The sequence below is a fragment of the Symsagittifera roscoffensis genome, chromosome 9, assembly GCF_963678635.1.
Source record: "Symsagittifera roscoffensis chromosome 9, txSymRosc1.1, whole genome shotgun sequence".
In the NCBI taxonomy this organism is placed as follows: domain Eukaryota; kingdom Metazoa; phylum Xenacoelomorpha; order Acoela; family Convolutidae; genus Symsagittifera; species Symsagittifera roscoffensis.
The window spans coordinates 33,681,319-33,704,558 of record NC_087070.1 but is presented as its reverse complement, the minus strand read 5'-3'; the positions used below and the strand labels follow the sequence as shown (position 1 = coordinate 33,704,558).

Sequence of the window (23,240 nt, the reverse complement as noted above, 5' to 3'; positions counted from 1 at the left end):
CGACTGGTCGAAACCCGAGGTGGAGTTCGGTGATGAGCAACAGCAGTCAAATGAACAAGACCTGACGAACCTGCGTGTCTTAGAGTGGCTGAACGAAATGACATCAGACCCTGAAAAGACCAGCGTTACGATTCAAGACGTAGATCGCGAAAGCGCGAAATACATTAAGACCGAACGAGATGATCCTTCCTGGGCTGCCCAGGAAGGACAACTTCTCATTCCAGCTTCTAATCTTGACTTAATACCCGGTATGCGATCGACGGGGACGCCGATGGATATTTTTGTCCGGGCAGTGGGGGTAGGACTTACCCACACTGAAAACTTGATAATAAAAAAATTGAGAATAGCAAGAGAAACAGGAAACTTAGAAGCAGAAACAGGTGAAGAACCTAAGAAACCTGACATAGGCAGGGTAGTTGAGTCATATTTTAATTTACCAAATGAATATTCTAGTAACATAATACTAACAGACAGTGATTTCATACTCACAAACAGAACATGTGCGGTAGCTATCACCGCAGACATGAGTTTTAGGACGGCGCTAGCGGCAGATTTTAAGAGGGAATATAAAAACGTGGAATTCCTTTGGAAGCAAAGACCAGGGATAGGGGGCGTAGCAGCCTTACCCCCGGCGGTGTCGCAGATACCGGGAAAGTACTTATGCTTCTTGGTAACGAGGGCGACAGAGAAGCAGCACGTGGACCCAGAAAACCTAGTCTTGTCTTTGACGAGGCTGAGGGACTTCCTTGTGGAAATGGACGTGAAGCAGCTTTCGCTTCCAGTGTACGATCCAAATAGAGGAAGACTGCATCCTCGGGAATTGTACGCGCTTGTACACGTGATATTCTCTGATACGAGCATACAAGTGTATCTACATAAGAAATATTACTTAAGTATAGGCTGAGTGATGTGCGAGAGGGTGTTAGGCCAAAGACCAAGCTGCATGTAATATGTGATATGTGTGTTATGTTACGTTATGTTATGTTATGTGTTAGGTTATTAAGATCATGGGCAAGTAGGGGTTAGTGACCATGAAAAACTAAAAGACGATCTTGGGAATAGATCCAAAGTTTGGACTGTCCAATCTTAGGTCGAATTCCAAAATTTTAGAGACCAATTGATTTTAATAAATTTTAGGATAAATATCTTTTTATCTGAACTGTCTTTAAGCAAATTTTAACGATGTATGTTAAGGTGAAATTGACAGGTGTGACATTCGTGATTTCTTTTCTAGATCCTGATTGATCATTTAATTGCTCACTTGAGTCAAAACTTGAAATCGAAATCAAATCAAACTTGGAAAGAACAGTATGGACAATTTCAACCTGGATGAATTGATGGACCTGGCAGAGGCATATGTAGGACCGATGGTAGATGCGATCTATCGTCGGCTGATCGAACGAGACTTCGCTCTGGAGGACCCAGAGGTGGTCATGTTGCTGACCGCCCTGATTAACATCTTGGGGCACGACAACCGTGGGGACCGCCCCACGGAAGTCCTGTTGATGGCAGCATATGGAGAAAGAGGAGTACTAGACCGCCCGAACATGAGAGTGATGAGGTGGAGAAACGGGGCTCTCTCAGGGAGTGACTTGGCGAATGAGCCTGGGTTGGGAAGTTCTAGGACTTACCAACCAGGTGAGATGCCAATGCCCTCCAAGCCCAAACCTGGGCTGACGAGAATGCATCGGGAGATGAACAGCGAGGCGACCTCGTCTGGTTCACCACTGAGAGCAGCTGTGCCACCAAAAGGGGCGAAAGTAACACAGAAGGTTCAGACGAACCAAACCATACAAGATCTGGACGAGATGAACGATCAGTTGAGAAGTACGAAGAAGGAGTTAAACGATATGACGAAGACCATGCTGGCGATGGAGGAAGACCGGGACATGTGGAGAAAGTTGTTTGAAGACTGCAACAAAAAGCAGGGTCAAGAGATCGAACGCTTAAGGCAGGAATACAAAGAGCGATCGGAGCAGGTGGCGTTGACGACGTCCATTGAGAAAGTGATACCTGCAAGGGATATTCCTCGTGGGCAGTCCCCGATGGAGCTCTTGACACCTCGAGAAATGAGTCAAACAACGGAGACACGGCTTCCAGCAGAGACGAACCGAGTAACAATCCCGGATCCTAGTGACACCTTGGGTAATCCCGTCGTAGAACAGACAGTGAGAAAACTGATAGAGACCGCTGGACGATTGGTCGCTAACAAGAATGCACCAGGTTCCGGGGTGACTGCACCCTATGGAACGATTGACGATACGGGCAGAGTACAACTCTCCCAGGCAATAATCAGACAAGGGATAAGTGACGTGACGCCACTCAGGGGGAGTTCGAAGATCACAGAGAGAAAAGTAAGGAAGATGCCAGCGAAGAAAGTGTCTCGTGTAATGGACGTGCAGAAGAATAATCAATTAAAGTATAATTTCACGGGAGTTCCGGAGACAGATCCGAGAGCCTGCTTCAATCGAGCTACCTGGAGCCCGGCTGTGAACCTGCAGCAACCACCACTTGGGACATCTCACCTGATATTGGGAGACAGCTTAGTCAGAGTGCTGTCGAATTTGAGGACCTCATGGGTCACCACGGTGATGGCCTTTGGAGGCGCGACGATTGCCCAATTATATCGCATGGTGGAGCTGATGAATCCAGGGAAGATACCCAATGTGATGATCTTAGTTGGGACGAATGACATCTCCAGAGGATCAGATGAGCAAGAAGCACTGTGGGAAGCAATGATGGTGTGTTTGTTTACTACTCTCTGGCAGAAGTTCAGTTGCGCGGTACTGACCGTTTGCACTGTGCCAATGAACACAAGAAGCCTGACAGTATCAGGAAGAAGGCACAACGAGGGAGTCATGAGATGGAACAACATCTTGAGAAACCTAGCAAATAGAAATGCCGGAAGAATGATCCTCATGGACATTGAACATGAATTGAGAGCCATGGATCAAGCCAGACTGACCACAGATGGCATCCACTTCGACAGTGTCGAAGGACAAGCTTGGTTGAATCGAGTCTTCCAAGAACGGTTGGATAAGCTGGAAGCAGAACTCTTTGACACAGGAGTGCTGAAGGAAGAGGGAACGGTGAGTGATACGGTGATCACCACCTTTGTGCCTCCTAACCTGAAAACACGCTTGGGTACGGTCCCAGCCGCCATAAATTACCGGCAACAAAGCTCCAGTGAACCAGGTCGAAGAACAGATGTACAGGATCGGTTGGGAGAGGCACCGATGAGGAGAACAATTCATCCTAGGAGAAGGATAGGACCTGTCAACCAACCAATCGAAGAAGTAGCCGGCACATCTAGATCGGACACTAGATCGGAGACGACGAGTACCAGTCGAGAGGAAAGACCGAGCAGAGGCTCATTGATGTGGTCGCGATCCATACCGTCTCCTTGGCATATATACAAAGAAGAACTAATGAAGCTGGACCTACAGAGAGTGAGCTTCATCGAAGATGCAAGGAGGATGCTGAATGGAGCGACGCTATCCGTCAGCAGATTGTACTCGATAACCGGCGTAGACTGGTTGATAGCCGCTAGCATAAATTTCAGCTCCACGACGGCCTTGAGATTTGCCGACTTGGAGGGACTGCCCTCCAACAACACAATAGGGCCTGTGAATGCAAGACCGTTGCAAGATGTGAGATTGAACCATGATGAGAGGAATCGTGAAGAAAGGCCAGGAAGATTCCTGACGGCGAGAGCGCCGATTGGACAACACGTGAAGATATTTAGGCAATTGACGACACCACCTGGTCATGTGAAGGAGAGAGTGTACCCAAAACTAGTGAACCAAGATGGTGATGCCCAGAGATATGGCGGATTGACAGCGATAAAGAAAGATGAGACCATCTTCGCCGCCTACGACAAAGCAGAGATGAGAAAGGCCAAAATCATGGTAGTAGCGAATTCAGAGTTCGTGTACACCTCCAAGTCTTTGTTTTGGCCGGACGTCATAATGCTGGCCGCAGTTGACCTAGACCTATTGCAATCAGTGTCATTGGCTATAGGGGTACAGAGGCAGACAGAGATGAACCCGATAACGATTGTGTTTGCTGGCATCAATGACCATCTACACAGTAGAGGTTTTCTGAGCAGGCTCAGAGATCCTGCAACAGCAGAAAACGCAGTATGGCCCGCGATAAAAGACATCCTGGAGTCAATGGGTGAAGTGGTAGACGCGACAAAGGAGGGATCATTCAACAAAGTGACATTGAGAGTAGTATTTGCGTTGTCTCCGGGATATGCATATCTCCCGGATGGACTGAAATTTGTGTATGCAATGGTAGCCTTACTTTCGGAGGGAAAATATGATGTGATCATATCAGCCCCGAATCGCATGATAGAAATGGAGAACTTGAGGCCACTTAAGGCTGAACTGCCGGCAGTATGGTCAGATATCTCAAACGCGATGAGAGGGTTCAAGGACCACGCGCTACACATGTTGGTGTTGGACGAAGTGCTGGGGTTGGAACTGTCCAACTTCAGTCGGCAACTCAAACTGAAACCAGGAATAGATGACGACCATCGAGTGATCACGGCGATGTCCAACGACTTGTGGTTCCGAGCAATGGAAGTGGCGAGTGAAGACACGAGAAGAAAGAATTCACTGGAGACGAGAGCTCATCTGGAAGCGATGGTGCTGAGAACCAAGCCGGAAGCAAACCAGTGGCTACACCTGAATCCGAGAGTAGCGGCATTGGGTGCAGATGCTTTTCAGCAAGGCCCAGTAATGATCACTAAGATACACGCCTACTTGTTGAAGGAGGTGAACCTGGCGGAAAATGCCGGAGAAAAGACAGCTGAGTTCGTGAACAGAATGTGTCAGATTACTCTGGAAACCTTCTGGACCCAGGAAGTGAAAGGACAGGAGGGATTTGAAAGGACAGACAGCATGCTAGAAGGGTTGGGAGCCGGATGGACCGCGTCCTTCTTGGCAAAAGTCTACCCGAAAGTCTCGCACTACTTGATAAAGGAATTCCTCCAAGCGGTAGTGAAAGTATCGATAGTGGAATTAATAGCCCTGTTCGTGACATTTGGGGCGGAGAATTTCGTGAAAGGACCGGTGATACTGCTTACGGATGGAATACAGAACCTGCGACTAGATGGACTTCTGACATTGATCGCAATAACCCACGGAAACTTGGGAGGACTGATGAAACTGGCACGTTGTCCAGAGCAGATGAAAGAGAGAGTGAGGAATCTGGATATGAAGAAGTCCACAGACTCGTGGAACAAAATAAGAGACCTGAGACACACTCTTATCCAGTATCTCTTGCAGCAAAATCGCTTTGGAACCGGAGAAGACGAGACAATTGAAAGAGAGGAAGATGTTAGACGACATGTTGGAGGCATGCCGCTGTTAACAGATTTGAGCTTAGCTATGAGAATCGATCCCTTGGCGCTGATCAGAGGAGTCACGGAGTTCGTGACAGTGATCTATGGACCAGCAGTCACCTTTGCGTTCCCTGACGTTAAAGTGGAAGCATATAGGAGGTCGGTGTTGCACCTGAACCTCATATCGGCAGTGGACGGTAGTACACTGAACTGGTGTGAGCAGCACGCATTGCGAGAGCTCATGAGTGAAGATCTGTTATTTGCGAAAATATCGGAGCCAGAGATGACAGTCGTCAATTTTGACGATCACTTCTGTGACCGCATGGGAGAAGTAGAAAGAGGGCACATCGAGGTGTTTCCAAAGCTTTGGAATCTGAGGCCCTATGACAAAACGAATGGCGAAATGACCAGAGTGCCTCGTCTCACAGCAGCGTATCACAAGGTGAGAGAAGAGACGAAGGATTGGGGCGATTACAAGAAGCTACCCGAAGCAATCCCTGAATTCCCTCTGATAAGAAGGATGTTGCTCGGAGCAGTCTCCGTAGTACAAACTCCTAGGTTGAGAGCATTCGAAACCAATGAAAGGAGAGTAGGGAATTTCTCGGCGACGATGGATCCATACTTCGTGGGGAGAAATGCCGCCGTGTTACAGTACACACGATTTGCGTACACGGATCAAGCGACGAGAAGGCGAATAAGCAACGCCGCTACTCCCAAGCCTGAAGGATTTGATGAGGAATGGAGGGGACTAGGCTTAGCTCCAATGAGGATGAGAGGCAGGACTGAATTGCCTGAAGCCTCAGTAATCCTGACCAGTGTGAGAAAAGAGATGAAAGTTGCGGGAATATTGCAGACGAGAATTTTCCTAGCACCCTTCGGCTGCGAAGAAACCAAAGTGGTCCATGGAGAAGAGGAAGATAAATCAGCCGGTACATTGCTCATACCGAGATTCCAGGAAGAAGCTGATGATGACAAACAAGGACCATCGAACTCGAATGGGGACAAGTCAGAAGGAGATGACGGACGGGGTGGAAACCGTCAGACGGAAGAACCCATGCAACAAGATCAAGCTGGTGGGGAAGACGACAGGGCATCGACAGGAGGAACATCCAGCCTGGATTTCAATATCTTCAGTGATCTTGAGAATAATGCAGACACGTTGGAAACGACTGAGCCAGCGGATGAAAGCATCTCGATACTGGAACCTCCGTCAGCCTTTGAGGAAATGAAACGGAATTTGCCGGAGAGCAGCTCTCCTGGCAATACAAGAAATAACGATCAGAGAATCCTCATGGAATCACCTCGGAGGAGAAGAATAGAGGCCTCAGCCAGAGTACCTTTCTTGGGAACGCTACCCGAAGAAGAATGGGAAGTACATCACCGAGACCACGAGAGTAGGACGGGATGTAAGCTGGACAGAGTGGCGTTCATGGAAGAAGTCTGGACTGTGATTCAGAGCTATGGGACCCAGTCCATTCTCAAAACAGGTCTCAATCAACCCTTGATGAGAGAAGTACTTGACAAGCTTGATGAGTGTGAAGGGAGACTGAGTGAGTTATTGATCGACTCAGCCACTGATGAGAGTGAAGCGAATTCTCCCATCAAGATGACACCGCAGGACAATGAAGGAGAGGTGGTGTACCTGTCAAGGACCAGGAGAGGAACGATGCGATCGAAAATGGTGATTGATAAAATCAATGCGATGAAAATGAAGTTAGGCAGCAGAGTGATGCCGAGGAGGATTGGAAAGACGAAAGTGGATTCGGAAATATCGATGAAAGCTGGTAACTCAGCGAAAAGAAAACGAGTCGAGGAAGTCATGGATTTGGGGCAAGGTGATTATCAATTGTCTGGCACAGATAGAATATTAACTGATATAGCGATGGTGCCACCCATTCTCATGGCGGGGATAAAGTCAACCGGTTATAAATCCAAAAGGAGTGACCGCACTCTGACTGGAGCGACTTTAGAAATGGAAATACTCAGTCAATGTGGAGAGAGTAAAATGAGGGACTTCAAGCCATCTCCCATGAATCATGGAAAGGGAAGTGTTGCAGGACAACTAACACCAGTGGAATACAACAGACTGACAGTGTCTGAGACAGTGTCGATAGATGAACCCACCGGTGGATACATGGAGATGTTGGAATACCGGAACTCGGCTAGAGGGTATGTAATGGCCCTGGAAGAGGAAAAAGCCATGGAGGGTTATCTGGAAACAATGTTGCAAGGCACCACCCTCAAGCAGAAGGCGTACGGAACTTTGGCGTCGTCTGACATACAGGCGGAGACGATCGAGCAGTTGGTGAGCCTTCCATGGAAAGCAGTAGTATTGAGGTATTTCGAAGAGGAAATGAGGACTACGCCAAGAATACATGCTCTCGTGGCAGTACCTTACGTAAGGACGGAATTACAACTCAGGCTCGCCTGGTGCATGATGGGACTGACTCGCGAAGAATATGATTCAGAAGAAAGGAAGAGATCAAAGGAGGAAAAAGTTTTCCTTATGACGAATCTGAGGGATCTGATAGTCCAGGAGGGAGCAGCAGTAGCGTGTGCAAAGCGGAGAGACGCTCTCTGTTTCATTCGATTCCTGATAGAGCAGATTTCAGTACCTGCATTAAGCACTTGTGTTAAAATGTTGAAGGAAGACGATGAGCGAACGAAAGCCATGTTCTTGCTAGCAATGCTGGATATGCAGCAAAGTAAACCGATGAGGGTGAACATGAAAGAACCTGAAGAATTGGAACCCATGAAAAAGATAGACGAGATCAGGAGATTCTCAAACAAGGAGTTGAGGCTCACTAAAGAATCTATGGGAGCATTGCCAAAATCCAGTGAATACTGTGGACCGATCAAGAAGAAGTCATATAGCTATGTGTCCGGGATTATAGGGATAGCATACAATCCTTTCCTGAGTGAAGACATACGTGATTGCTTCTTTGATTATGAGCAGGCGGTGTTACTAAGATTCTGGACGTCCAGAATTGTGACGACTAAGAGCGTTAACAATCCACAGGCCAAATTGGGATTGGTCTTGGAAGAAGAGGTGACTGCACCTTCAGTACCAAAATCCGACAAGAGAGTGGAATTTGGGTTGGGATTATCAGATGAATTACTGAGAACGAGCTTGATGGCAGTGTGGGAATTGATGAAGCCATCGTGGTGTCCTAGTCCCAACGCTGACTCAATATTACGGGCGACACAGGACATACAGAGGGAACTGAATGCGGACTGTAACCTGCGTGACCTCAACATCATATATAATGTGATGATAACAGCCTCTAAGAGCAACGGAGAAGATAGAGTGGAGTTGCCTGGCTGGGGACCAGAAGACTGGGTCAAACCTGGTAGCTGTCTGGCGGAAGTCTGTGGACTAGAGGGTCACGTTTGTGGAAGTCTAGACTGTGTGAAAACCCTGGAGAAACAACACAAGCAGTTGACGGTATTGTTTGGAAATGTAGTGATGAAAGCAAGAACGGAAACGGAACTGATAGCAGATTGCCATGGAGGAACCGATGTGAATCTGGTGACAGCACTAGGATTCTACAGCATGTTTGGTTCTTTAGAATCACTATTGAATCTAGAACAGAAACATGAGATGGTCACAGCCATCAGCGTAGAAGTATTCCCAGGAGTTCTGCAGACTGAGCAGAAGTATATAGGAAAATGGAGGGAAGCAATCGAAACGGAGATGAACATCAGACACAGCGAAACTTATTGTAGACCATCAGGAGCACGATATTTGGTGGGTTCAATGTTGGCTCCAATGTGCAAGAGCAAGTATCCTGTACATTTCGTAGCTGTGGATGTGAAGAGTACAAGAACGATTGTGGATCAAGCCTTTTCAGTGCCGAAGTGCGTGAGGTTGGCAAGAATGTCTGAAAAGTCTTACGAGTTACTGTGTAAGATTTTCTCAGCAGTTCCAGAAAGAACCAAAGAGGAGTTGGAGTCAATACTAGGAAAGAAGTTCATGGGATATGTGAGCGGGAACTTCAGTGACTTTGAAAAACAGAAACAGAGAGGATCAACTGTCACAGATTACAATGCAGTAGATGAGAATGATGAGATCCACCGAGTGATGATGGAAGTGGAGCCATTGCTGGAAGCTTCGGGAAAACGGAATTGGAGGAGCATCATGTTGACACATGACGAGTTTCCTTGCCACTGCTTGCTGCAGACCTGGTGGTATCCCAAGCGTAGTAATCTGGTGTTGATCTGGGACTCTGGAGAGCTGCTCTCCATGGGTTTACCAGATTCATCACAGCCCATAACAATAGTGATAGTGGGAGTTATGATGGCGATACAATGGCTGGAAGCTCATGTGAGAGAAAATAATAGACAGGAGGCACCGACGAGAGAACAATTGCGGAAATTAGATTGTCTAAAAGATTTAGATCTTTTTGAGACAATGTGCAAAGTTCTAAACATTCCGATGGAAGTGAAGAAGATATGGGCAAGAAAACGATTGATGCCATGGTTCAGAGCTAACATGACTGCATGGTTGTACGAGTATGCGAAAAAGCATATGTCGAAGCATGGCAGAGTATACAGTGAATATCAACTGGACATTGGGGCAGGAGCTTTCAAGCGAGCTTTCGTGACCCATCGGAATGCAGTGACCACCGCTGTGAAAAGAATTTCCAGGACGAGCGAGCGTAGTGGAAATGAGAAGGCAGAGATGCTGAAAGAAGATTTGGAGAGAAACGTGACGTTGTGTCTCCACAACAGCTTCTGTAGAAACAGAGAATCAAACGTGGATCCCCTACCTTGCTGTAAACAGAGGGTGGAAGAGCAGAAGTGTTGGAGGACGGCTTCCAACAGCGTCAGGATAGTCAATGACGTGCTACAAGACACGGAAACCGAGAGTGCGGAGTCAGTGTCACAGGAGGAGGAAATGGAGCATTGACGAATGGTCGAGAAAACAAGAGGCAGCAAGAAAGAAAATTAGAAGAATTTAGAAGTTTTAGAACTTCTAAACGACGAAAAAAGAAGAGAACAAAGGGATGATGAAGAAAAGTTAAAACTCAGAATTGTTTTATGTGTGTGAAAAACTCAAGTGAGAAACCAAGCAACCAAGTTGTAATTGAAAACTGAAACATTTAAGTTGAGTTTGGAAATTGTTGCATTTATAAATTTGCATTTTGGTTTTAGTTGAAGTGGCTTTAGAGACACTCACTTATTATTTATTTAGAAAGGCTTGAGGGAAGAGTATATTTAAATATTCCAGCCTGCATGATTGTTTTTAATCACTTAGGAAGACTGATAACTTTGTGGTGACATGAAAAACTTGAGTAACTTCTTGAGGAGGGAAGTTGTTGCATTGTTCTTTCTAACCACAAGGTCTCTTGGTTTTAATATTCAGGACAATAGACAAGCAAGATTTCCGAAGGGAAGGAGCATAGTAGGATAATTTTAGCTTGTTGGTTGGCAGGACTGTCCTGCAAGCCAACACCTTTTAAATTTAGGAGAAAAAGTTTCAATCGGGACATTGACACTGGAAGTCAGAAAATATGTTTTATCTTAAGTCATATCCTCAATGTGCAGATTAATGAAAGAATTTGAAGGCTATAGTGATGTAGTATGATGCCATTTATATTCTGCAGTGAGTCGATGTGACGTAGGTAAAAGTAATTTCGTGCATTTTGTAAATTCTGTTCGATGACACTGTAACCATTTAGAACATTGCGCGATTCAATGAGGACATTGACCGGACTGTCCGGGGAGTATGTGACATTCGACCAGAATGGCCAAAATGCAGTCTCTGTAGAATTCAGGATTTTAGCAGTGAACCTTCCGGATTGGCGATTTAGAACGGATAAGGACGTTATTTGAATGATTGGCCAAACGGTGAAGGCTAGAAGATTCTGGAATTCTAAATTTTAAATTTTCGAAGTGATGACGTAACATTTCTGAGAAATGTTAAAACGGCCATTTTGGCTAAAATAGCAGAAAGAAACAGAACAACTTTATCTGCGATTACGAACAGTACGAAAATCGAGACTAAAAAACAACAACGAACTACCGAACAGCAGAGGACGTTCCGAGTTGCAACTATTGTGCTGTTACAATAGTTGCAAGGCCGTTGCGAACAACGGTGAAGGGTAAAAACCAGCCCTCCGAGTTAGCGTGAACCTGAGGTTAAGGAGCTTGATTCGCCGGATTCAAGAATCCGGAAGGGTCTCGGGACGGGAACTTTTATGAACTTGTATTGAATTTTAGCATCCTGTCATGTCCTGACTTGAATTTAACTGATATTTTGATTAGTTTTGACAAGGATGAGGTGCTAGGAGTTGGGGGGAAAGGGTTGATCCATCTTCGATGGAGATGATGATTTTTATCTACTGAACAAAAACAATAGTAATATGATAAGTAGCAGCCCTGTTTTTAGGAGTGACCTCGTGGTCTGGGGATACAGAGACCCAGCCATGAGCTCACTAATTTTGCATGTAATTCAGTTAATTTGAGCGTTCTGGTCGAAGCCGGAGAACAGTAACGTTTTTGTCAGCCTGATGTAAGAAAGACCACCGAAAAGTACTGGCTTGGTAGAGACGGTGAAAAACATGCAAAGCTCTGTTTAGACGCTAGCCAGTCGTCTTAAGACTTAGTTTTGTTATCCGTCGATATGTATCTTCCGGGCGAATGTTACACCGGGTATCTGCATCAGCTATATCATCTCCTACCACGCAGAACGGATTATGCCGCGGATACGCTGCGACCCAGAAACGCTGGAGTTATGAAGACTAAATTTTTTTTTTTTTTTTTTCATTTAAATCAAATTTAATTTGGGAAACGTAACTTTAGCATTAAAAAATAATAAAAATATTATTTTTTTTTTCAATTAAGACTAAATTGGAAAAACAACTCTGTATTTTCCCTTCGAGAGTTTTAAGAGGAGTGTACACTTAAATTTGTAAACATGTATTGGATGTATTATCCGATATAAATAAAAGTTTTGTTGTTGTTGTTAGTCCTTTAATAGATCTATTTTTTTCTTTCGATCTTTTCGATTTTTTAAAAACATTTTTCTTTTGTATCGCTAATGGTGCAAAGCTCAGCTTCGCCTCTGTGTCGGATCATTCTGTGCTACTTGCATTCTGCGCCTGCCACTTGCATTCTGTACTTGCGTTCAGATCATTCTGTACTATCGTTGTTGTAAGTTTGATAATATTTCAGGGCTTATTTTGACTGTCTGATGCCGTTTTTGAACAATACTCCGCACGTACCAGGACCTCCTCGACCTATTGCCACTAAAGTTTCCGAAGAGCATGGTGTAAAGAGAAAGTTCGAAGAAATGGCAGGAATTGTACCACCAATGAAAAAAGTTTTCGATGGCTCTTTCCGTGTTGCGCCGTCTATCGTCATCCCCGAGACCGCCATCACAGAAACTCTTTTTGTTCCGGATCATATGGTTGGTCTGTTGATTGGAGCAAGTGGCCAGCACATAATGGCCTTACAGAATGAAACATCAACTAAAATTGAGGTTGCACCTAATAGTTACGGTAAACCAAGAGCGGTCACTTTGACTGGCTTGCAGGAAAATATCAATGAAGTTAGAAACAGGATTCAAGCTCTAATCGATCAGCATGGCGGCGGAGAAGGTGAGGCCAATGACGTTGAAACAATTGATGTAGTTATTCCAGCTGCAAAAGCTGGCCTGATAATCGGATCTCAAGGAGCAACTATCAAACAATTGATGGCGGAAAGCAATGCAAAAATGTATTTAATACAAGAGACTAACCAAAATAATGGCATTGACAAGCCATTGAAAATCACCGGAACCAAGGAGGCAGTGCAGAAAGCGCGAACATTAGTTCTGGATTTGATAAATCAAGGCTCTGGTGGAGCTCCTCCGTATGTTGAGATCCCTGTGCCCAAAGCAGCAGTTGGGTTAATTATTGGGAATGGAGGCGCTACCATCAAAAAGATGCAAGATGATTATAACGTAAGGATTCAGTTCAAACCGGACATACCATCCCAAGACCCTGGTACAAAGATATGTCAAATTTTGGGTGATCCGGATAATTACCAGAATTGTGCACAGAAGATTCTGGAAATGGTTGCGTCAATGGAGGGAAAGAAAGATGGAGGTGGTCATCATCACCATGGTGGTCATCACGATCACGGCGATCAACTGGCCAATCAATATAGTGCACCAATGGATAATTCTCAAACAGTCGTTCAGATGTCTGTTCCTGCTTCTAAAGCTGGTCTTGTTATTGGCAAGAATGGAGAAGTTATACGTCTTCTAAAGATGCAAAGTGGTGCGAATATTGAGTTAGACCGTCATGCAAAAGCGAACACCAGCAGTGACCGAGTGAGGATCTTCAAGATTTCGGGAAATCAGTACCAGACTGCTAAGGCGCAGCATCTGATTAAGCAGATTGTAGGAGAAGTTCCGAAACATCAGAGATTTATGTCTCAGCAAGAGTTCATGCAGCAGAATCAACAAGGTGGAGGCAATCATCAAATGATGGGGCAACAGATGATGCCGCAGAACCAGATGCAGTATATGGGTATGATGGGACAGCAAGGAGGAGGCATGGATCCGATGCAGCAAATGGGAGCGATGGGTGGAGGGTATCCCGGAGGAGCTCCCGGAGGCATGATGCCGAATTCTGGAAATCCGGCTGCCGGATGGATGAACCCTGCAGCGGGAGGAATGCCACCGCAGAATATGATGATGCCAGGTGGAGCAGGAGGATCAGGAGGTATTGCATTACAGACTAAATCAAACCCAGAATCGGGGTTTTTCTAGGACCATATGAGAGATTCATAATTCTAAACGGGTGTATAAAAACAAATTAATTTTCAAACTGCAAAATTGTAGATTTTTTTGTCGTAGGTTACCTGATGTAAATTTCAGGTAACCCGTACGAGCAGTGGTCTCAGTGGATGCAGAGCTTCCAGAAGCAGGCAGCAGGTCAACCAGACTACATGAATCAGTACATGGACTACATGAAGAAATACATGGAACAGATGGGGCAGCAAAGTGGACAGAACTACTCGAAGGTACTCATTAGTGAATCATATATTTTTTTCCATTTAACAACTTTTCTTACAAATTTGTAAGAATTATTTAATTCTGAAATGGTGATTTCTCAGACCTATTTGGAGCGTGTTTGCATTTAATTTCCGTTATTACATTTGCGAGAGCAAGTGTTTTGTAATCGGGAACTAGACTTTTTTCCCGTAAACAAATTTCCTTACACATTTGTAATTGGCGTCTAACTACGTGTTGTTGGCTTAGTTGGCTTCGAACATACTAAAAAATGTCCTAATGCTAGTGGTTGTATCTCTTGTCTGTTTGTCTGAGATTGAATGTTTCGTATTTCCAAAAAAGTTGATTTTTTCAAGTTTTATTTCAACTTGGTTATTTCCATCTCCCTGACTATTTGTTAGCTTGTAATGCTACGTGCTTTTTTGTATGGCAAGTGATGCGTAGCTTCGATTCGCCTTTGCGTTGCACAAGCGAGCTAGCAGGCTTAGTGTTCTGTGGCGAATCAGTATTTTTCCAACCAACTAAAAAAAAAGTGATTATTTGATGGCACTTTTGCTGTATAGCAGAAGCAAATATGTAGCATCTGTTTATTTGTAGCTAGTGTTTATAAATTGAATGGAGATAAAGGCGCAGATGCGAGCACGCAAGGCTCTCAATCTCCAGATTCGGGACGTAAAAAAAGTTATCTTTATGAGTCGAATTTTTTTCTCAATTATAGTTTCGCGGTTTGAGTTTCGATTTATTGTTAACTTCAGTAATTGCCTTTGTTAAAAGCAAGGCAAAATCCACGAAAGTGTAAATACATAGATTAGCGAAAGTGTAAACGTGATCGACTTCTAATTTCGAAAATGGATTTTATTAATCAGATTTCCAGCGAAATAAAAATATTCACCTTTTGATTCAGTTGTCTCATTGAATTAATTTTATCGAAAAAGTGTCCATCTTAAATTGTCCTGGAAATTCAAACAGCTCTAAGGCCATTTTTTTTCTCGAATCTTGAATTTTTTTACAAGAAGTCAATATTTTTGTTCCGACGTTCGATACGAAAGTAAAGGAATATTTGTGCTCGGGGTGGGTTTTTTTCTTCAATTTCGACTTTTAAACTAGCCATTTTTGACGAAATTTTTTTATATCATTCGAAAGCTATTGTTGTCCTGAGCTTAAGTTTGAAAATATGTTTCACCTGTGACCATTTTTCGTAAAGTTATGGGGGTTTAATGATTGCCATTTTGGCCAATTTGGGACAATTAACGCGCGATATATTTAGCGCTATTAACGCGTAAGCGGATATTTAATCCGTCTTAGAAATCGTTCCAAATTGGTTGAAGGAAGCGTATTTGCCCTAATTGATTTGTTACAAGGAGCGAAATCTATCCTTTTGTACTTTATATGGCGTCTGGGGGATGTTTTTCATTAAAAAAATTTGAAATTTTTGAAAAAAAATTCATTTTATTTTATTACATTTTTTTTGTTATACCGCTCCATAAACCTCAAAAGGCAGTCGGAACATTCAGGGCTTTTTGTCTTTCCCTCAAACTGTTTAGTCGGCTTTAAAGTTTTACTCTATTTTTATATCGGCTTAGTCGCTTCAAATTGTACCGTTGCAAGAAGAAAGTATTTTTTAAGTTTGAGAACGAAGTGATTTTCATTTTCATAGGTCTTGATGGTTTTGTTTATCGTTTTTTTTTCAAGGAAAGTCTTTAATTGTCCCAATAACTACAGAAGTGCACCAGCACCATACATATTAATACATTTATGATTGAACTTAGGTATCTTTGCAAATTTGATTAGCTTTGACTTGACTCATTTCCAATCCATTTTTTTCGATTTCTTTGTTCTTTTACACTTTTTCAACCTTCTGTTGTCAATTTTTCAATATTATGTGTGCGGGGTGTATTTTATTGCTCGAAGTTCTCATTGGCCAATTTTTTCGGCTCAAAGGGCGTCTACGCAATTTTCGTCTTCTTAAATACCGATGCATAGATGCTTTTTACTGCTAGCGACTGTTTCTCAAAACTTTTACCTCAAGTTGATTTTTTTCTTCGAGACAGTGGAAACTTTGATGGACCTAGTTATCGACGTTGTTCCGAAATTGGTTTTCGACTACGTGGCTTTTTCCCGTTATGTTTTTGATGTATCGCAAATGGTACGAAGCTCCGCTTCGCCGCCTGTTATTTTTTACTGTAAATCATGCTGAAGTTTTTCTGATACCAATAATTGAAGACTTGTGTTTCCATGAAACGGGGTGTTATGAAGAACTGTAAAGATGATTAAGCTTCAATTTTATCTGTTTGTTCTGTTGTTGCAATTTGTAGCTTTTCAAATGTTTCAATCAGGAGCAGATTGAGATGTGGATGAATTACATGAAGAGCATGATGGGCGGAAGTGGAGCGTCATCAGGTGGCAATCCAGCGGGGGGTTCCGGGGCTCCTTCGATGCCGGGTGGGGGCAGTCAGCCTAACTGGTCAATGCCCAGTGGAAGCGCCGGAACATCGGCTGGACAACCCTCGAGTTCCGGGTCTCAGAACCCGATGGAAGCCATGGAGCAGTGGCAGCGGTTCTACCAGCAGATGCAGCAGCAATAACTTCACACTATTTTTTTGATATGATAGGTTTGACCCTAGTATGTTTTTATTCGATTCAAGACTTAGTTGTCTGTTTTAAAAGAGCCGAGTTCACTTAAAAAAGAATGATTCTGCTCGATTTGGTTTCGTTTTCCAGCTTTGGTTCAGTATTTACAGTTTTAATTGGGCGAGATGAATTGATGCCAATTTGAATTTTTGTTTGGACTGACAAAAAAGTTTTGAAAAACATAAACAACTAGCTCAAAATATTTTTTATTTGGCTCAGAGGCTTAAGTAATATAAATGCCCTTGCTGGATTGGTAGAAATTGTGCCAGGTCTATAAAAGTGACATAAGAAAATACTTATCGAAAAATAACCGTGACACGTTTTACAGGGCGCCTCTGACCGAAGTCTTCATGGAAGTAATCTTAACGGAAACTGTTGCGAAACTCGAGGAAATTGTGAATTGTAGATAAATATTGCGATTTGGGTTTTTTATCCGTGAATGCTATCGATTTGGATTGGATTAAATCGATTTGAATATGAATTAGTTTGGAGAGTTTTGATCTTGAGCATCATGAGTTGCTGTTTTTCTCTTTGATAGATACGATTTATCTGTACATAGTACTTTTAAACATATTTGTACGTTACGCTCGCTAAATTTTCTTTAGGTTTGTTTTCTTGATAGTTCACATAATTTGGGTTAAAAAAAACTGTTTCTGTCAAAGTTGTTGTACAAACTCTTTCGAGATGCCGATTTAAAATTTAAATTTTCTCTTTTTCAACTTTTACTATCTTGCGTTAAGTGATGGCCATGAAAATTATTCTATTTTATTTAATAAAGTTTACTAATTATGAATCACTCATTTTGATCAGCATTTAAACGTTTAGATTGATATTTTAAATGATGAATTCTATGGCGTGTTATTAAAATTTGATGAAAAAACGTGTTGGTTTCTCAGCCTGTAAATAGATATTTTTGAGCTGATTATTTTATTACTAAATATTTTATTTCAAAATAAGTATGATTCATAAGTTTATTTTGATGGCCTGAATTGAAATTGTTTTGGAATTTTGATGCATAAATTAGCTAGCGTTAGTTTTAAATTGTTTTTGATTTATTAAAAATTTGGTTGATTTTTTGAAATTTGATTTGATAAAATATCGGGAAGGAAATCTGCGAGAAAATGGGAGTGTATCGTCACATTGCATTGCGTAAGTAATACAAGCGAGAGATTCTAACAAGATTCGTAAATCTGAGGGCTGATAATTCAGCCCAAAATGACAGCAACTAATCAAATGTTCTTTTGTTTAAGAAAGCGAAAAAACATTTGTTGAATTTTCTAAAGAAACAAAATATCTATTGTAGAATGTGCTCTCATACAAAAAAAGCTCTGGAGTAGAAAGAAAGAGCGTGAATTTTTTGAAACGCAATGTATTTTGGCTCAATCTGGGTGTTCATTTAAAATTGCTCGGATTGACGTTATTAGCTTTGTTTAGATTCGGTTTGCAAAAAAGAAACAGTCATCAATTCTATTCTGAGCGGAATTGATAGTCGGCAGCGAGAAATCAAAACAAGATGGCCAAATCGACTGAAAAAAATACATACAGAAAACAACGTTTCAGCTCTTCAACAAACTCAAAACTTACTTCAAACTGCGTTTATGAAATCAGATTGCTATTCGATGTTCAGCAGAGATCTTATTTTTCATAACTAATTTCTGATTTGTTAGCGATAAAGTTTTGGGTGTATTTTTTTCGGGGCGTATTTAAATGGATGTTTTACGTTATTGTGTATCAGTGTATCTTAATTTAAAGGGACTTTTCTTGTTAACTTCCAATCCCTATCTGATCTACAAGAAAAGCTCTTATAATTGAATATTATTTTAAAAAAATGAAAGAGACACGAGCATGTTCAATTATTGTTTGAGTGGTTTTGAAAAAGTTGTTGTTGTAATCTTTGCATAGCAATTCAAAGTTTATTTTTCATCGCATTTTTTCACATTGGGTATTCCTAATTTTAGCTATTTCATATTTATGGGTGGTCTATCATCTGTAGCAGCTTAAGATTCTGTTTTTGCTATATTTTAAAGTGACCGTGATATAACTTAGTGCGCCTGCAACGCTTGTGTTATAAGGTTAGTTGACAACCTAAGATACAATTTTTGGTTGTCATTTGTTGACACAAGCGAGCTTGTGAAAGTAGTGTTATAAGACCAATTTTTTTTTCAATGCAAGTCGCACATTTTAGAACAAATTTTCTGCACAGTTTACGAGTTATTCAGACATTGTATTTACTTCAGCAACATGCAATTCTTCACTGCCTGCATGAAAAAAAAGGTATGCAAGAAAGAAGTAAAAACCAAAGCAGCATGACCCAGTGGTTAAGACTCAGTGGTACCGTAAAAGGTCCCTTTGACGGTAGGTGCAAAATCACAAATCGTAGTCTTTTGAGGTTTTTGTTCGAAAACTATTTTTGTTTTTCTCAATTTTTTTGCGATCAGCTTAGTTCTTTTTGTTCCGACCATTGAAAATGGGGAGGAACTTTGTGTCGGGTTAATTTTTTGAGTTTTTTTTCAATTTTTTTTTCCACGCAAAATCGGGTACCACAAATAATCATCGGACAGAAACGATTCATAAATCATATTCAAGCCCTTCTAGTCGTGATTCGAACGGCATTAAAAAGATTCCAAAAATGTCTCCTACTGTTGAGAAAAACCGGTTTGAGATTTTGATTTTTCGTCTATTTTCGAGCGAGTACTGCAATTGATTAACGTTTGGTATATGATAATTCGAACTTTAGGCCAGAAAAACTTCTCCGGCAAACATGAATTCCATCAAAATATTTTTTTTTTTCAATTTTTTTCATCGTTTTTTTAAAATTTCCTTTATAAGATCATTAAATTCGCTTATGGCTTATCCTATTTTTGTTTATACTCATAAAAATATGAATATGAATTCATATAACACTACTGTTATAAAATTCATATTCACTTTTTTCTTGCTTCCACATTTCAACCAGAGAGTTTTCGGCTTTATTTCCTCGTCAAATCGGGAGGAATAATGAGCTCAAATTATTTTCTTTGTCAAAATTAACCAACGTCAAACTTTTCAATCGTTACACGATGTTTTTTTTCTTCTTGAAACGTGGTCTGTGTTTTTAGCAATGCAAGCGGCATTTGATGCAAATTTGCTGCCTCTTTGTGAGTTGCTGCTTTGGCTCTGTGTCAGTTTCAGGATCATCTAGTACCTTTTTCGGATAAAATGACGGAAATTTTGTAAATCGATGTTTTTTTGTTTTCTCCCGATGGTTTTAACTTGCCCTTTGTTATAGCAAGTAAAAGATATTCGTGCCATGATTCCAAATTCCAAATTGAAAAGATTTCATCTGCCTTCGTTTTGTTAAAATAGGATTGAAAGTCGTCAAATCGGGAGGAATAATGAGCTCAAATTTTTTTCTTTGTCAAAATTAACCAACGTCAAACTTTTCAAAAATTTTAAGAAGCAACAAACTGCCACCCCTGTCAGTAATGTTAAAATTCAGTCGGGAACATTAAGGGTTTTCCATGATATGAGCAACAATGATGAAGTGCTGAATAACGGGTAAAGTAGCGTTAATAAGCAGCAGTCGGTTAGTGGTTAAGCCAATGAACTAAGTGTGCAAATGTAGGTATATGTTTTGATGGTGAGGGCGACTTTATTATTTTTTGTAAGTTCTAAGTCTTTTTTACCCTCAGCGATAAGCAAGGGTATTGCAATAGAGAAATGGAATTTTTCTTGTAAATAACTTTGTTCACAGGAATCATCTAGACTTCCGGTGGTACCTTGCTCTATTAAACAAGCAAAGCTTGTGTTGTAGTATGAACAATCTTTTTTTTCAACCTAAGTCGCAAATATTATTGCCGCACAAACATTGTTGCGACAAAATGTGTTCATTTTGAGAGCGTTCATTTTGATCAGTAAGCAGCTATTAAGTACAGCCAATGCTAAGGATATTAACACAATCTATTATATTACAAATAGCCTTTTAGCTTCAAGGTATATTGGACTTGATAGGTTTTGGCCTATATTATATCAGCTAAGAAGCCTCATTTTGCGACGTTTTATGAACAAACAAAGTTTTTTTTTCGTGTGGTGAGTGCTGTGTGTTTTGATGGTGAGAGAACTTGGTATTTTTTTGTACAGTTTCCTAAAATTTCGGCCTAAAGGTTTCTGCCACTGTGTTTTCGGCTTTATTTCCGCTGAATATGTTTTCTTCCGATGCTAGTTTATAACTGTTTTGTCTTGGCATTTTTTTTCAAGTTTACTTTCTTGATTGTGATAGATTATTTTTTTCGAAACTTTCAAATTTTTCATTTTTTTCCAAATTAGTTATTCTCAGCAATCTAAAAGATTTTTTAATTTTTTTAACTGACTTATTCGTTTTGTAATTTTAAAACTATTTTGCGTGCTCCCACTCTAAAATTTTCCGCTCTACCTGCCTTAAGAAAAAATTTATGGAAGGCTAGTTCGAAACGGGTTTCAAAAATAGTAACAAAAATAACCCTTCGGAAAAGATTGGCAATCCGAATAACAAGAAAGGGACCCTTGTAAGCTCAGGCATATAGGATAGATCACATACAGTATAGTCACATTACTTATATAAATTTTTATTTTGCTCTTGACGTATACGTATACTACTTAACTTTCTACTAAGAAGTGCTGTTCAGAGGAAAATCATCAACTGTGTATTCTCTCGATTCTCTGGTTTCAAAGTTTTTGGTTGTTTTTGTTTCATATTTGTCAGCGAAACAAACTTAATATAAAACGAATTGTGAGACGATCAATTTTTAATAAAGATTTGTAGTCTTGCGATAAGCCAATGTAGTGCAACCAGGTGCTAGTTTTTCCCGTAAAGATTTTATTCTTGATGTTTGTAAGTTTTCACACGTGAAATTATTACACCGGTTTCTGGTTTCAAATTACTTTCAGAAAAATTCATTGGAATTAATCATCTAGCGCATCTGGGGAAAAAATAAGGCACATGCATGAGATCACAACGGCTTAGTTTTTTCTTGTAGTTTTCGGTCCATCGATCGTTGGTTACTTTTTTGGGTTTAGTTCCAAAATAGGGGTTCGTTTTGAAGGTTTAGCTTTCTTCTAACTAAGTGAATGCCATTTCTCAAGCCTAGTTGTGGAAATAATTAATTTGTTTTGCAAAAATTTTGTCTGATTTTTTGTTTTAATTCAGCAAACAAGTTTGAATTTTTTTGAATTTTTTTATTTGCCCATAAATGTGCAGGGAATCATTACGCGGAGGACTCTAATGCTTGCGATTGAAAAGCGATATCAGTTTGGAACATTGAATTTTTCCTAGGAACAACTTGTCCTACAGAATCACCGAATCGATTTCTCAAATGTACATTTCCTTCAACCATCAAAAACACTTTGGCTCTTTTTGTTTTTCCCATCAACATAAGTATCAATGTAATGGTGTAACGAAGGGTTATACGAGATTGACCAAATGAGTAACGCCAATTATAAAACAATTGGACTATGTGAACAGAAAAAAAGTTTTTGAAAATTTAACAAGTGACGGAGAAGGTTCTATTCAATGCTTTTTAAAAGTTGGCTTCAAGTTTACCTACTCCTGTTTGGCATAGTTTTTGACTTTTCGTTTTTCTTTGTTTTTTTTTCCATTTACTCTGTTTATAATTTTTTTGGTTTATATCTAATCAAATTAGGGCTCTTTTATTGCGTCATTTGACGAGCAAAACAATTTTCATATGCTTATGAGCTTTTTGATGTAGTTAAACTTTTTTCTATGAAAACATTTTTTTGGGCTCAATGTGTACCTACTAAAAAGTTTTCAGCTTTGTAGGTATGTTGTTTCGATGCAAGTTGACATTTCAATTGTCTTAGTTATCATGATTTCAAAACATAATTTTACTTGTCTTAATTATAATCGACATTTTCAATTTTTTTGGCTTTCGTTTCAACTTTTTTCTGCTTGTTTGTCACACCATATTTGCATTGTACCGCAATTGACTTGAAGCTCGTGTGCAACTTGTCATCTAGCGCATCTGGGGCAGAAATAAAGCACATGCATGAGATCACAACGGCTTAGTTTTTTCTTGCTTTTTTGGTCTATCGATCGTTGGTTACTTTTTTGGGTTTAGTTCCAAAATAGGGGCTCGTTTTGAAGGTTTAGCTTTCTTCTAACTTTCTGCATGTCATTTCTCAAGCCCATTAGTGGAAATAATTAGTTTGGTTTGCGAAAATTTTGTCTTATTTTTTGTTTTGCGTATATTGCTACGTAAAACTGCACTTTGTATAAAAAAAGGAACA

The 23,240-nt window shown here is 41.0% G+C and overlaps 2 protein-coding genes across 8 annotated transcripts in view; one reads left to right on the top strand and one right to left on the bottom strand.

Moving 5' to 3' along the window:
* LOC134854597 (protein Hook homolog 3-like) overlaps positions 1-23,240 on the bottom strand; it is a 377,820-nt gene that overhangs the window by 188,383 nt on the left and 166,197 nt on the right. The gene's annotated exons all lie outside the window — the stretch shown is intronic.
* Positions 12,528-18,902, top strand: LOC134853943 (far upstream element-binding protein 3-like). 2 transcript variants are annotated; one of them, XR_010164385.1, is made up of 5 exons: positions 12,528-14,058; positions 14,214-14,359; positions 16,685-16,960; positions 17,308-18,128; positions 18,414-18,902. XR_010164385.1 is itself a non-coding variant. In XM_063869944.1 (4 exons), exons 1-3 carry the CDS (start codon positions 12,543-12,545, stop codon positions 16,931-16,933), a joined length of 1,911 nt encoding a protein of 636 aa, XP_063726014.1. In that variant the 5' UTR covers positions 12,528-12,542; the 3' UTR covers positions 16,934-16,960; positions 18,414-18,902. The 2 variants fall into 2 exon arrangements, 1 of the variants encoding a protein (XP_063726014.1); XM_063869944.1 differs by lacking the exon at positions 17,308-18,128.

Excerpts from the sequence above, each read along its gene's own strand:
- LOC134853943 (XM_063869944.1), top strand. The coding sequence starts at position 12,543 with ATGCCGTTTTTGAACAATACTCCGCACGTACCAGGACCTCCTCGACCT. Across the intron at positions 14,059-14,213 it reads TGGAGCAGGAGGATCAGGAG|GTAACCCGTACGAGCAGTGG; the intron begins GTATTGCATTAC and ends TGTAAATTTCAG. Across the intron at positions 14,360-16,684 it reads GTGGACAGAACTACTCGAAG|GAGCAGATTGAGATGTGGAT; the intron begins GTACTCATTAGT and ends TGTTTCAATCAG.